General features: G+C 42.8%; 1 protein-coding gene across 2 annotated transcripts in view; it reads right to left on the bottom strand.

Annotated features, from left to right (window-relative positions):
* Positions 1–1,765: 1,765 nt before the first annotated feature.
* mmp25a (matrix metallopeptidase 25a) overlaps positions 1,766–13,361 on the bottom strand; it is a 31,090-nt gene continuing 19,494 nt past the window's right edge. For both annotated transcript variants that reach the window (XM_035770632.2, XM_035770631.2), the window contains 7 exons: positions 12,326–12,636; positions 11,671–11,850; positions 11,436–11,532; positions 11,227–11,309; positions 7,801–7,950; positions 7,295–7,576; positions 1,766–3,109 (listed from right to left, as the gene is read on the bottom strand). In XM_035770632.2, the coding sequence (XP_035626525.1) occupies positions 2,847–3,109; positions 7,295–7,576; positions 7,801–7,950; positions 11,227–11,309; positions 11,436–11,532; positions 11,671–11,850; positions 12,326–12,636 (1,366 nt within the window). In that variant the 3' untranslated portion in view covers positions 1,766–2,846. The remainder of the gene's footprint in view (positions 3,110–7,294; positions 7,577–7,800; positions 7,951–11,226; positions 11,310–11,435; positions 11,533–11,670; positions 11,851–12,325; positions 12,637–13,361) is intronic.

The raw sequence follows: 13,361 nt of genomic DNA, 5'->3' as shown, positions 1-13,361 counted from the left end.
GTCTTTCAGTTCGTTGTATCTAGTGACTGGAATGAGTGGCAAAAAAACACTCAAACTGGACAGTTTCATCTCCATCTCTTCATTCAAAGACTCAAACATGGACACTCTTACTAACAGTTGTGGCTACTTCGCATGATGTTTTGTTGTCTCTACCTTCTTGCCCTTTGTGCTGTTGTCTGTGCCCAATAATGTTTGTACCATGTTTTGTGCTGCTGCCATGTTGTGTTGCTTCCATGTTGTTGTCATGTGTTGCTGCCATGCTGTTGTTGTTTTCGGTCTCTCTTTATGTGGTGTTGTGGTGTCTCTTGTGATATGTGTTTTGTCCTATATTTTTAATCCCAGCCTCTTGTAAATAAGGATCTGTTCGTGACTGACTTGCAGAGTTAAATAAATCCCAAATACATTTTGACAGCATGCTATGGTAGTTAGTCAAATATAATCCAACATATTTTTCATAAATACTGTGCATTGGGAAAGTATCCAGACTACGTTTTCTAAAATGGATTACATTTTTGAGAAATGTTTGCAAAATAAAATAGAAATACCTAATTTACATAAGTGTTCAGACCCTTTGCTATGAGACTCGAAATTTACGTCAGGTGCATCCTGTTAAAATTGATCATCGTTGAGATGTTTCTACAACTTGATTGGAGTCCACCTGTGGTAAATTAAATTAATTGGACATGATTTGGAAAGGCACACACAGTGGATGTCAGAGCAAAAACAAAGCCATGAGTTCGAAGGAATTGTCCGTAGAGCTCCGAGATAGGATTGTGTCTAGGTACAGATCTGGGGAAGGGTACCAAAAAATGTCTGCGGCAATGAAGGTCCCCAAGAACACAGTGGCCTCCTTCATTCTTAAATGGAAGACTCTTCCTAGAGCGGGCCGCCCGACTAAACTGAGCAATCGGTGGAGAAGTGCCTTGGTCAGGGAGGTGACCAAGAACTCGATGGTCACTCAGACAGAGCTCCAGAGTTCCTCTGTGGAGATGGGAGAACCTTCCAGAAGGACAACCAGCACTCCACCAATCAGGCCATTATGGTAGAGCGGCCAGATGGAAGCCACTCCTCAGTAAAATGCAAGCTCACTTGGAGTTTGCCAAAAAGGCACCTAAAGGACTCTCAGACCATGAGAAACAAGATTCTCTTGTCTGATGGAACCAAGATTGAACTCTGTCTGAATGCCAAGTCTCACGTCTGAAGAAAACCTGGCACCATCTCTATGGTGAAGCATGGTGGTGGTAGCATCATGCTGTGGGGAGGTTTTTCAGTGGCAGGGACTGGGAGACTAGTCAGGATCGAGGGAAAGACGAACGGAGCAATGTACAGAGAGCCTTGACGAAAACTTTCTCCAGTGCGCTCAGGACCTCAGACTGGGGTGAAGGTTCACCTTCCGACAGGACAACAACCCTAAGCACACAGCCAAGACAATGTAGGAGTGGCTTTGCGACACCTCTGAATGTCCTTGAATGGCCCAGCCAGAACCCGGACTTGAACCCAATCGAACATCTCTGGAAAGACCTGAAAATAACTGTGCAGCGACGCTCCCCTTCCAACCTGACAGAGCTTGAGAGGATCTACAGAGAATGGGAGAAACTCCCCAAATAAAGGTGTGCCAAGCTTGTAGAATCATACAAGAAGACTCAATGCTGTCATCGCTGCCAAAGGTGCTTCAACAAAGTACTAAGTAAAGGGTCTGAATACTTATGTAAATGTGACATTTTTATTTTATTTTATTAGCAACAAAAAGACATTATGGGGTATTGTGTGTAGATTGCTGAGAGAGAAAAAAACATTGAATCTATTTTAGAATAAGGCTCTAACCTAACAAAATATGGAAAAAGTGAAGGGGTCTGAATCCCTTCCGACATTACATTAAAATGTGTTGAAAGTGTTTATTTTTAAGGAAATAGTATTTCACAGTTCGCTAGCTTCATGCTAACTGAATTTAGCTTCGCCAATCTCTAGCTAGCTTTAGGCTATTAAGTTTCAGCTATTGTTAGCTCACATGTTGACGGTTTAGAATGTAATGGTTCTAGCATTGTTTATCTGATGCCGTCAGTCATTTGTCAATTCATGGGAATTGACACTGCTGAGTTCTATATAATGTTACCCGCAACATTATTGCTAATCATTCATTTTTGTTAGTGATGATTCATTTGCTTTTGGATCATATGTTTATGAAACTATATGGGCACATTTACACACTTTGCATTCAGTATTGTCACAACACATCTTGTGTTTGGGACTTATTGTTCATGTGTTTTATGCCCCAAAAAATCTCAGCCTTTTTCATTTACATTTCTTGATTATTATTTTTTTAATACAATCTAAGAGGTGAACCTGCAAGAAGGCATTTAATTGTACACCATGTGTATCCTGTGCATATGACAAATACATGTTGATTTGAATTACATCATTGTTCTCGATATCTTATCTTTACCAACATCTCTGTGTTCTTGTTCGCAAATGTAGCAAAACATTCAATCAACTGAACGTGCCCCTAAGTTAAGTTCAGAACGACTAAATAATAATTGAACCAATCATGGCATTACACGGGATAGGATAGAATAGTATAATTTCATATCCCATGTGTAAATTGTCTTTGCAACAAAGGACAGGCATACTTGGTGTACAGATAACATCATATCAGGTGACATAAAGTACATCACAAGACCTAATGACCAGATGGACATACTTAAATACACTGTAAATGTCTTATAGTCCTCTGAGCACTGAAATCATCACAACTCCTGAACCCTGCTTGCTGTCTGTCTTTTTATCTATTTAATTTTCACCAAATCATTGTAGTTGACAGAGACAAAAAACATTGAAAACAGTGAATACTAACATACAGAAACAGAAAATAACAACAAAACAGAAACAGACACTATGATTAGCCAATAAGATGCTTGTATTGTTACAGTTCTGCTCCGGTCACAGTCTCTGCCTGTAGGGCGAGGCATCTTGGGTAAGTGGGTGGGAGTTGGTCCACCAACCTTACATTTCATCCAATCCACTGCTGTGGATTTTGGAGTGATACTTCCCTGGTCCAACCCCCCTCTCTTTAGCACCCAGTAGGAGGTGTTCTTGAAGAAATAAGCATCTCCTGAGGGGCAGAGGGAAGAGCATGATTGTGGTATGGTTTGTGTACTTCGAGGAGAGATGTGGTCAACTAAACATATTGGGAGATTCTCAATTGGTTTTGCTCGACTCCTCGCTTCATCTCCTCGCCTCCTTTTGAAAAAGGTCAAAGGTAATCTAGAAGCCGAGGCGAGAAGAGGAAAGGTTGAAAGAAATGCGCTTGTATGAAATTAGACTCTCCTCCACTCGTGCGTCGTCAGGCAAATTACATTTACAGGGGAGGAATCCAAAAATAAAATGGTTATATAACTACTGTATAGTTTTTAAATGAGTGCATGCTTTTCTCCTTCGAGAGGGTGTGGTAGATTTGTTTTTAAACACTTCTGCACTAGCTGCAGGGAAGAAACTCTTGTGCATCCTCTGCCGAAGTAGGTAATCGAGGAAGAGAGCATACACTCTCCTCCATGACTCATCGGTTTTGTGGTCACAGAGGAGAGAAGGATGGAGGGGTCAAGGAGAGGACAGACTTTTCCACAAATGAGAATCTCCCAATATCACACTCTCAGTAATGTTGCATATATTATATTTATATTCTACTCGTGTGACGAATGGGGCATTCATGTGCTTGTGGGAAATGCGAAATTATAAGTCCAACAAGATTTCGTTCAAGTGCTTTTAAAGTCGGAACAATTATTAAACCAACAAAATGTAGGTAGCTAGATAAGCTAGCTAACATTGCTAATAATAAAGTTAGCTAGCTTTCTTAACATTGACAATATGGTCAAACTTGATATATTCACATTGCTAAGTTTGTAATTGTCAAATTGATTTATTTTCATCTTTTGATTGAAAAGTTGAAAGGTAAAACGTCACAACAAAAAATACTTGTTTTCCCACTTGTAATTACGATTTGGAGGGTCATTCAAGCGAAACTTCCCAGTCGGATCTTCCGATAAGTCCTACAACACATACAGTACCAGTCAAAAGTTTGGACACAACTACTCATTTAAGGACTTTTCTTTATTTTTACTATTTTCTACATTGTATAATAATAGTGAAGACATCATAACTATGAAATACTTATTTTCCACCATAATTTGCAAATAAATTCCTTAAAAATCCTACAATGTGATTTTCTGGATTTTTCCCCCTCATTTTGTCTGTCATAGTTGAAGTGTACCTATGATGAAAATTACAGGCCTCTCTAATCGTTTTAAGTGGGAGAACTTGCAGAATTGGTGGCTGACTAAATACTTTTTTGCCCCACTGTATATTTTATATTTGAGATTCTTAAAATTAGCCACCCTTTGCCTTGCACACTCTTGGCATTCTCTCAACTAGCTTCATGAGGTAGTCACCTGGAATGCATTTCAATTAACAGGTGTGCCTTGTCATTTGAGCCAATCAATTGTGTTTTGACAAGGTAAGGGTGGTATACAGTCGAGTTGGGCATCTCCGGCGCGGCCCACGCTTGGATTGCGTCCTACCTGACAGGTCGCTCCTACCAGGTGGCGTGGCGAGAATCTGTCTCCTCACCACGCGCTCTCACCACTGGTGTCCCCCAGGGCTCGGTTCTAGGCCCTCTCCTATTCTCGCTATACACCAAGTCACTTGGCTCTGTCATAACCTCACATGGTCTCTCCTATCATTGCTATGCAGACGACACACAATTAATCTTCTCCTTTCCCCCTTCTGATGACCAGGTGGCGAATCACATCTCTGCATGTCTGGCAGACATATCAGTGTGGATGACGGATCACCACCTCAAGCTGAACCTCGGCAAGACGGAGCTGCTCTTCCTCCCGGGGAAGGACTGCCCGTTCCATGATCTCGCCATCACGGTTGACAACTCCATTGTGTCCTCCTCCCAGAGCGCTAAGAACCTTGGCGTGATCCTGGACAACACCCTGTCGTTCTCAACTAACATCAAGGCGGTGGCCCGTTCCTGTAGGTTCATGCTCTACAACATCCGCAGAGTACGACCCTGCCTCACACAGGAAGCGGCGCAGGTCCTAATCCAGGCACTTGTCATCTCCCGTCTGGATTACTGCAACTCGCTGTTGGCTGGGCTCCCTGCCTGTGCCATTAAACCCCTACAACTCATCCAGAACGCCTAGGATAGGGTAAGTAAGGGTAAGTAATCCTTCTCACCCCCCTTCTCCCCCAACAAGATTTAGATGCAAGTGGCTGTTCCACTGGTTGTCATAAGGTGTATGCACCAATTTGTAAGTCGCTCTGGATAAGAGCGTCTGCTAAATGACTTAAATGTAATGTAATGTAAATGTAATACAGAAGATAGCCCTATTTGGTAAAAGACATAGTCCATATTATGGAAAGAACAGCTCAAATAAGCAAAGAGAAACGACAGTCCATCATTACTTTAAGACATGAAGATCATTCAGGAAAATGTCAAGAACTTTGAAACTTTCTTCAAGTGCAGTCGCAAAAACAATCAAGCACTATGATGAACCTGCCTCTCATGAGGACTGCCACGGGAAGACCCAGAGTTACCTCTGCTGTGGTCCTTCTGTGGCTCAGTTGGTAGAGCATGGCGCTTGTAACGCCAGGGTAGTGGGTTCGATTCCCGGGACCACCCATACGTAGAATGTATGCACACATGACTGTAAGTCGCTTTGGATAAAAGCGTCAGCTAAATGGCATATATTATTATATATTATATATTCAGAGGAGAAGTTCTTTAGAGTTAACTGGGCCTCAAATTGCAGTCCAAATAAATGCTTCACAGAGTTCAAGTAACAGACAAATCTCAACATCAATTGTTCAGAGGAGACTGTGTGAATCAGGCCTTCATAGTCGAATTGCTGCAAAGAAACCACTACTAAAGGACATCAATAAGAAGAAGAGACTTGTTTGGGCCAAGAAACATGAGCAATGTTCATTACACTGGTGGAAATCTGTCCTTTGGTCTGATGAGTCCAAATTTTAGATTTATGGTCCCAAACACCATGTCTTTGTGAGACGCAGAGTAAGTGAACGGATGATCTCCGCATGTGTGGTTTCCACCTTGAAGCATGGAGGAGGAGGTGTGATGTTGTGCTTTGCTTGTGACAATGTCTGTGATTTATTTAGAATTCAAGGCACACTTAACCAGCATGGCCACCACAGCATTCTGCAGTGATACACCAACCCATATGTTTGCACTTAGTGGGACTATCATTTGTTTTTCAACAGGACAATGACAATGACCCAAAACACAAGGGCTATTTGACCAAGAAGGAGAGGGATGGTGCTGCATCCTGGCCTCCAAAATCACCAGACCTCAACCGAATTGAGATGGTTTGGTATGAGTTGGAACGCAGAGTGAAGGAAAAGTAGCCAACAAGTGCTCAGCATATGTGGGAACTCCTTCAAGACTGTTGGAAAAGCATTCCTCATAACGCTGGTTGACAAATTGCCAAGAGTGTGCAAAGCTGTCATCAAGGCAAAAATATATTTAGATTTGTTTAACACTTTTTTGGTTACTACATGATTCCATGTGTTATTTCATAGTGTTGATATCTTCACTATTATTCTACAATGTATAAAATATTTAAAAAATAAAGAAAAACCCTTGAATGAGTAGGTGTGTCCAAAGATTTGACTGGTACTAAAAGTGCCACAGAACTTCCCTTTACTAAGCCTTAAGGACCCACAAAGCTTCTCTCGGAGTACTGTAGTGTGATCCTGTATTGGTCAGTTGGTAGAGCATGGTGCATTTTGCTATGGGGCGTAGAGAAGACTTTGCAATTTCATAACTCATTTCATGCAATTCTACTCATTTTGCCAAGGGGCGGGGAAAAGAATTTGCAGTTTTACAGCTAATTTCCTGCAATTCTACACATTTTGCCATAGGTCGGTAATTCGACCATGCTTACTACAAGTTTAGATAGCTGGCCACTAGACTAATTTACCAATCTAAAAAATGTTAGCTGACACGGGCTACTGTAATTGAGTGACTGTCAGTGACTGACATAATAGAAATGATGCAACATTTTGAAATAGCACCTTTTGTATTCCATGTTCCAGCTCTCAACAGTAAGTTGCGACCCCAATTGAGTTCCTAAAACAAATAACAAATGGATCCGCAGGCCTACAAAAGTGGGGGTAGCCGGTTGCCCATTTCTGGGTAAAATGGTTGGATTTGGGTAAAGGCCAATCTAATCCTGGATCTGTGATTAGGTGCAAACACTAACTTAAGCGTATTTCTTACCGTCTCCCCAGCTGATGATGTCATCTGGGTCAGAGGGCACCCCTGTCCAGAGGGAGGCCATTTTGGGGTACCCCCCCTCCAATTTCCTGTCCTGCCCCCCTTCGTCAAATCTCCAGAACTCCCCTCCGCTGAACACGTACGTTTTCCCATTGTGCGCCCACACAAACACCGCCTCCACCCTCTCCAGTGGCCGACCCTCCATGGTATGCATGCCCCATTCCTCTAGGGAGCGTGGGTACCCAGGCAAAGAGGCCCTGTCTTTGAACATCCAGTACTGGGCTCCTGCACAGAGAGTAGAGAGGACATAGGACAACCAGAGAGAGAGATTAATCACATTGAAATATATCATTTATCAGACATAAACAGATAGAAGACGCTCATTTGGGCATTCATATACTACTCACACAAGCACATAACAGTAAGCAATATACAATTGAGAATACTATATATTTACGGTATAACATATCATATTATGCAGTATTATATATTTTTGAATATATTCCCACCAATGAAGAAGATGATGTGTCCGTCGCTCCTTTCATAGACTGTGTCGATCCGGTCCAGCCTTAGGGGGAGCCCAACCCAGAAGTTGTGGATCAATGCTGGGATGAAAGACACCAGAGAACCCCACTGCTGAGCACGCCAGAAAAAAGCACCTGAGAGAGGGAGGGAGAGAGACAATAAAGGGAGAAGGACAGATTGGGGGGAGAGAAAATGGGAAAGTGTGTGTTTTGGGTGTACAGTATACAGTAAGTGTATGCACTATGCATATGTATTTGTGTACAATGTACAGGTTACAGTTGACTTTAGATAAGTGACAAAGGAAAAGTTGCACGATAGACAGTATGATAGACAGTATGATAGACAGTATGATAGACAGTATGATAGACAGTATGATAGACAGTATGTTCCACAAATCTAACAAAGTAAATGTATTGTATTTTATCTAAACAGTCTTCATGCAAAAAAAATGATATACACTTCTATTTTCGCAATGTGATTTACATTTATCAAAAACTCCGATAGCAACAATACTTTGGGCTTTGACGTCAAGAAAGGAAAAGCCTGCTGGTGGCTTCGGTGATGGAGGCGAATTGGGTAAGTAGGTACAAAATTGCCCAAAGACTTTGGTTATGTTATGTTGCTAGTAGATTTTTTTTTTTAAACAGTCCATGCAAAACGAACTGGCCCACTCAGATCTAGCATGGTGCTTGGGGATGGAATAGGCTAGCTAGCTAGCAAGCAAGCTACAACAACTCCATCAACACTGCACGTTTTGCAAAAATAAATGGTCAAATACCAATTGGATTAATGTCATCGTTTGTTTCAAGGTATGTCTTTATTTTTGCTGAACTGTGATCTTTATTGGCCGATATAAGTTGCAGAATATCATGGTAGCCAATGTTGGGTCAGCCATTATAAACTCAGCAAAAAAAGGAAACGTCCTCTCACTGTCAAATGTGTTTATTTTCAGCAAACTTAATATGTGTAAATATTTGTATAAACATAACAAGATTCATACAACTGAGACATAAACTGAACAAGTTCCACAGATAAGTGACTAACAGAAATGGAATAATGTGTCCCTGAACAAAGGGGGGGGGGAGTCAAAATCCAAAGTAACAGTCAGTATCTGGTGTAGCCACCAGCTGCATTAAGTACTGCAGTACATCTCATCCTCATGGACTGCACCAGATTTGCCAGTTCTTGCAGTAAGATGTTGCCCCACTCTTCCACCAAGGCACATGCAAGTTCCCAGACATTTCTGGGGGGAATGGCCCTATCCTTCACCCTCTGATCCAACAGGTCCCAGACGTGCTCAATGGGATTGATATCCGGGCTCTTCGCTGGCCATGGCAGAACACTGACATTCCTGTCTTGCAGGAAGTCACACACAGAACGAGCTGGTGGCATTGTCATGCTGGAGGGTCATGTCAGGATTAGCCTGCAGGAAGGGTACCAAATGAGGGAGGAGGAAGTCTTCCCTGTTACGCACAGCATTGAGATTGCCTGCAATGACAACAAGCTCAGTCCGATGATGCTGTGACACACTGCCCCAGACCATGACGAACCCTCTACCTCCAAATCGATCCCGCTCCAGAGTAGAGGCCTCGGTATAACGCTCATTCCTTCGACGATAAACGCGAAATCGACCATCACCCCTGGTGAGACAAAACCGCAACTCGTCAGTGAAGAGCACTTTTTGCCAGTCCTGTCTGGTCCAGCGACGGTGGGTTTGTGCCCATAGGCGATGTTGTTGCAGCTGATAACTGGTGAGGACCTGCCTTTCAACAGGCCTACAAGCCCTCAGTCCAGCCTCTCTCAGCCTATTGCGGACAGTCTGAGCACTGATGGAGGGATTGTGCATTCCTGGTGTAACTCTGGCAGTTGTTATTGCCAACGATTGGGGTAACATTTGTCTCCACTTTTGTGGATTGGGGTGATCGGTCCTTGGTTCCAAATATTGGGGAAGATGCCAGAGCCAATGATGATGTTAAAGAGTTTAAGTATAGCCAATTGGAATTTGTGGTCTGTATATTTGATCCTATCATTGAGGATACCATATCTTGTCCTGTAGTTCATTCAATGTAATTGGAGAATCCAGTGGGTTCTGGTAGTCTTTAATAGGTGATTCTAAGATTTGTATTTGATCATGTATATGTTTTTGCTGTTTGTTCTACGACCAAAAAGAAAGGAGAAGTTATCAGTTATGGATAGATTCGTATTGTTGTTTGTTTAGGGTTTTCCAATTTTCCCACACGTGGTTAGACTATGGATTTTTCAATTACATTGAGCTGCTTCCTGACATGCTGTTTGTTCTTTTTCCGTAGTGTATTTCTGTATTGTTTTAGTGATTTACCATAGTGAAGGCGTAGGCTCAGGATTTCTGCATCTCTATGTTTTGGCTGGATAGGTTTCTCAATTTCTTTCTTAGGTTTTTGCATTCATCATCAAACCATTTGTCATCGTTGTTCATTTTCTTCGGTTTTCTGTTTGACATTTTTAGATTTGATTGGGAAGCTGAGAGGTCAAATATACTTTACACCTTCACTCTTACAGTGGGACGTTTTGTCCAGGAAGTTGTCTACAAGGGATTGAATTTGTTGTTGCCAATTTGTTTTTTTTGGTAGGTTTCCACACTACTTTCCTTCCAGCTATAGCATTTCTTAATATTATTTAGTTCCTTTGGCTTTGATGCCTCATGATTGAGTATTGCTCTGTTCAAGTAGACTGTGATTTTGCTGTGGTCTGATGGGGTTATCAGTGAACGCAGTGACTGTGAACGCTCTGAGAGACTAGGTTGAGGTCAGTGGTAAAGTAGTCTACAGTACTACTGCCAAGAGATGAGCTATTAGTGTACCTACCATAGGAGTCCCCTCGAAGCCTACCATTGACTATGTGTGACAGAGCTGCAGGATTTGTGACCCGTTTTTGTTGGTTATGTTGTCGTAATTGTGCCGAGGGGGGCATATGGGGGAGGAAATGCTGTCTCCTCCAGATAGGTGTTTGTGTGTGCTGCGGGTGTCAGGTTTCTTTCCAGTTCTGGAATTTAGGACACCAGACTAGTGCATGTCCCTGGGCTTGGAAATGATTGATTTCCCCCTCCAAGATAGAGAAGCTGTCCTCATTAAAGTATGTGGATTCTAGTGGGAGGATATAGGTAGTACACAAGAGGAACTGTTCCTGTGTTTTTTTTTCTCCCTCTGCTGTGTGTGCATCTTGCTAGCTATCTCTCAAATGATTTCTCTCTCTCATTTTACTAGCTGTCACTCATATGGCGAGGGACTGAAGGTCACCGACTGAAACTCAAATTGCTAGGGGGCTGGACCACGTGGGAGAACATTAAGAGAAAATGGCGCCACACAGACACTGACAGTCCCAAGCCCATACATTTTTCTATAGTTAACATGAAAAATGGTTGTTCTTCTTACCCTTGAAGAAGAAGACTTCTCCTCTGATGTTGGCAATGGCATCATATTTCCCCTCACAGCGATCTGGCAGAGCAGGGTCTGGGCTGTGTTTGTAAGGGGCGGTAGAGAGAGGGTACTGTATCTTTATGATATTTTCATGATATTTTCATATAGTATCTTAACCATAACAAGTTGTAGTATTTGCAGTATTTGTCCAGTTATACACTCACTGTGGTGTTAGTCTTGGGGATGGAGGACTGGGCAGGAAAGGTAGGTTGGGAGTGGTTGGGGCCGGAGTGGGATGCGTGGCAGACCTTCTTCTCTTTCCTATGAAATACCATTTCAGTATTTTTGAGCATTTGTGTTCCTGTGTCTCTGCATATGGGTCTTTCTAATATTTCCCTTTGTTGAGGACCCAAACAAAGACTTCAAATGTGTGTGTGCACTGTGTGTGATCGTGTGTACCGTATATAGCCTGTATTCCCAGTCTGTCATCTGTAGGTAGTGTGTAGCTCTGGATATCCCCCACAGTCCCCTGGTAGTATGGCCTCATGATGGAGGGATTGGAAGAGGTATGTGAGAGGCCCAGGGCGTGGCCAAACTCATGCACTGCTACCGTGAAGAGATCAGTGGTGCCAATGTCATCTGAGAGAGAGATGGAGAGGAGAGAAAAAGAGACAATAGACCTCAAATCAAATTGTATTTGTCACATGCTTCGTAAACAACAGGTGTAGACTGTGAAATATTTACTTACGTGCCCTTCCCAACAATGCAAAGAGAAAATAATAACACAATGAATAAAATTATAAATTGTAACAATAACTTAGCTATATACAAGGGGTACCAGTACCGAGATGATACAAATACTGTAGGTATAGGCTATTTGGCGATAGCGGGAGAATGACAGAAATGGAGGAAGGGAAAAAAAAGTGAGACAGAGGTTGGGGGAGCTAAAGATGAAGAGAGAAATGGAGGGAGGGGAGAGAAAGGGAGAGAGCGTAAGAGATGTTGGGAGGAAAGGAGGTAGATGGATAGATAGGCAATTAAGCAATTAAAATCTCATTATGTTGTTCACAGTACACACTGTTTATGTGTGTTACGCCCTAAGCCTCTCCCTCACCTCCATACCCGTAACTCCAGCTCTCCCCATTGTCAAAGTGGGTGTCCCCGGCCATGTCCGCCGTCCCGGGGAAGAACGCGTGAGCCAGGGTGCCCCCTCTGCCATCGAAGGGGTACCCGTCCTCGTGGTAGGAGCTGGGAAAGGACACTCTGAAGTCCCCCTCTTGGTTGGGGTGGTCCCGGGAGGGGTGAAGAAGTTGGAAGTTGAGGGGGGTGGGGTTGCTCCACACACGGAGGGCATAGGTGAGGATGAGATCCACCAGTTCGGGGTGGAGGGAGTGGGACCGGGAGGGGGAGGGGTAGCTGAGCACACTGGAGTGGGGGAGGATGAGGGAGGGCATGAGAGGAGATTTGGGTTGCAAAGAGAGGGTATATTACTGGAAACTTTCTAAGTTTACCTGTAAACTACCATAATTATCTTTCAAGGGTTTTATGTAATCTATCACAAGACATCTATTGGCCCATTAGGACACTTCAGAATATGAACCATGAACTTAGTGAATACCATTGGTGTGTAATATGAGGGATTCAAATCAAATCAAATTGTGTTAGTCACATGCGCCGAATACAACAGGTGTAGACTTTACAGTGAAATGTTCACTTTCGAGCCCCTAATCAACAATGCAGTTGAAAAAAATATGAGTAAGAACAATAAATAAAAGTAACAAGTAATTAAAGAGCAGCAGTAAAATAACAATAGCAATACTATACACAGGGGGTACCGGTATAGATTCAATGTGCGGGGAACCGGTTAGTTGAGGTAATATGTACATGTGGGTAGAGTTATTAAAGTGACTTTGCATAGATGAAAATAACAGAGAGTAGCAGCGGTGTAAAGGGGGGAAGGTAGTGCCTTGCGGTCGGAAGCCAAGCAGTTGCTATACCAGGCAGTGATGCTACCATGCTCTCGATGGTGCAGATGTAGGACCTTTGAGAATCAGAGGACCCATGCCACATCTTTTCAGTCTCTTGAGGGGGAATAGGTGTTGTTGTGCCCTCGTCACGACTGTCTTGGTGTGCTTGGGCCATGTTAGTTT

This window comes from Oncorhynchus keta, chromosome 5, assembly GCF_023373465.1.
Source record: "Oncorhynchus keta strain PuntledgeMale-10-30-2019 chromosome 5, Oket_V2, whole genome shotgun sequence".
Taxonomy (NCBI): domain Eukaryota; kingdom Metazoa; phylum Chordata; class Actinopteri; order Salmoniformes; family Salmonidae; genus Oncorhynchus; species Oncorhynchus keta.
Note: the sequence above shows the minus strand (reverse complement) of the source record. Positions and strands in the feature narration are given on the sequence as shown.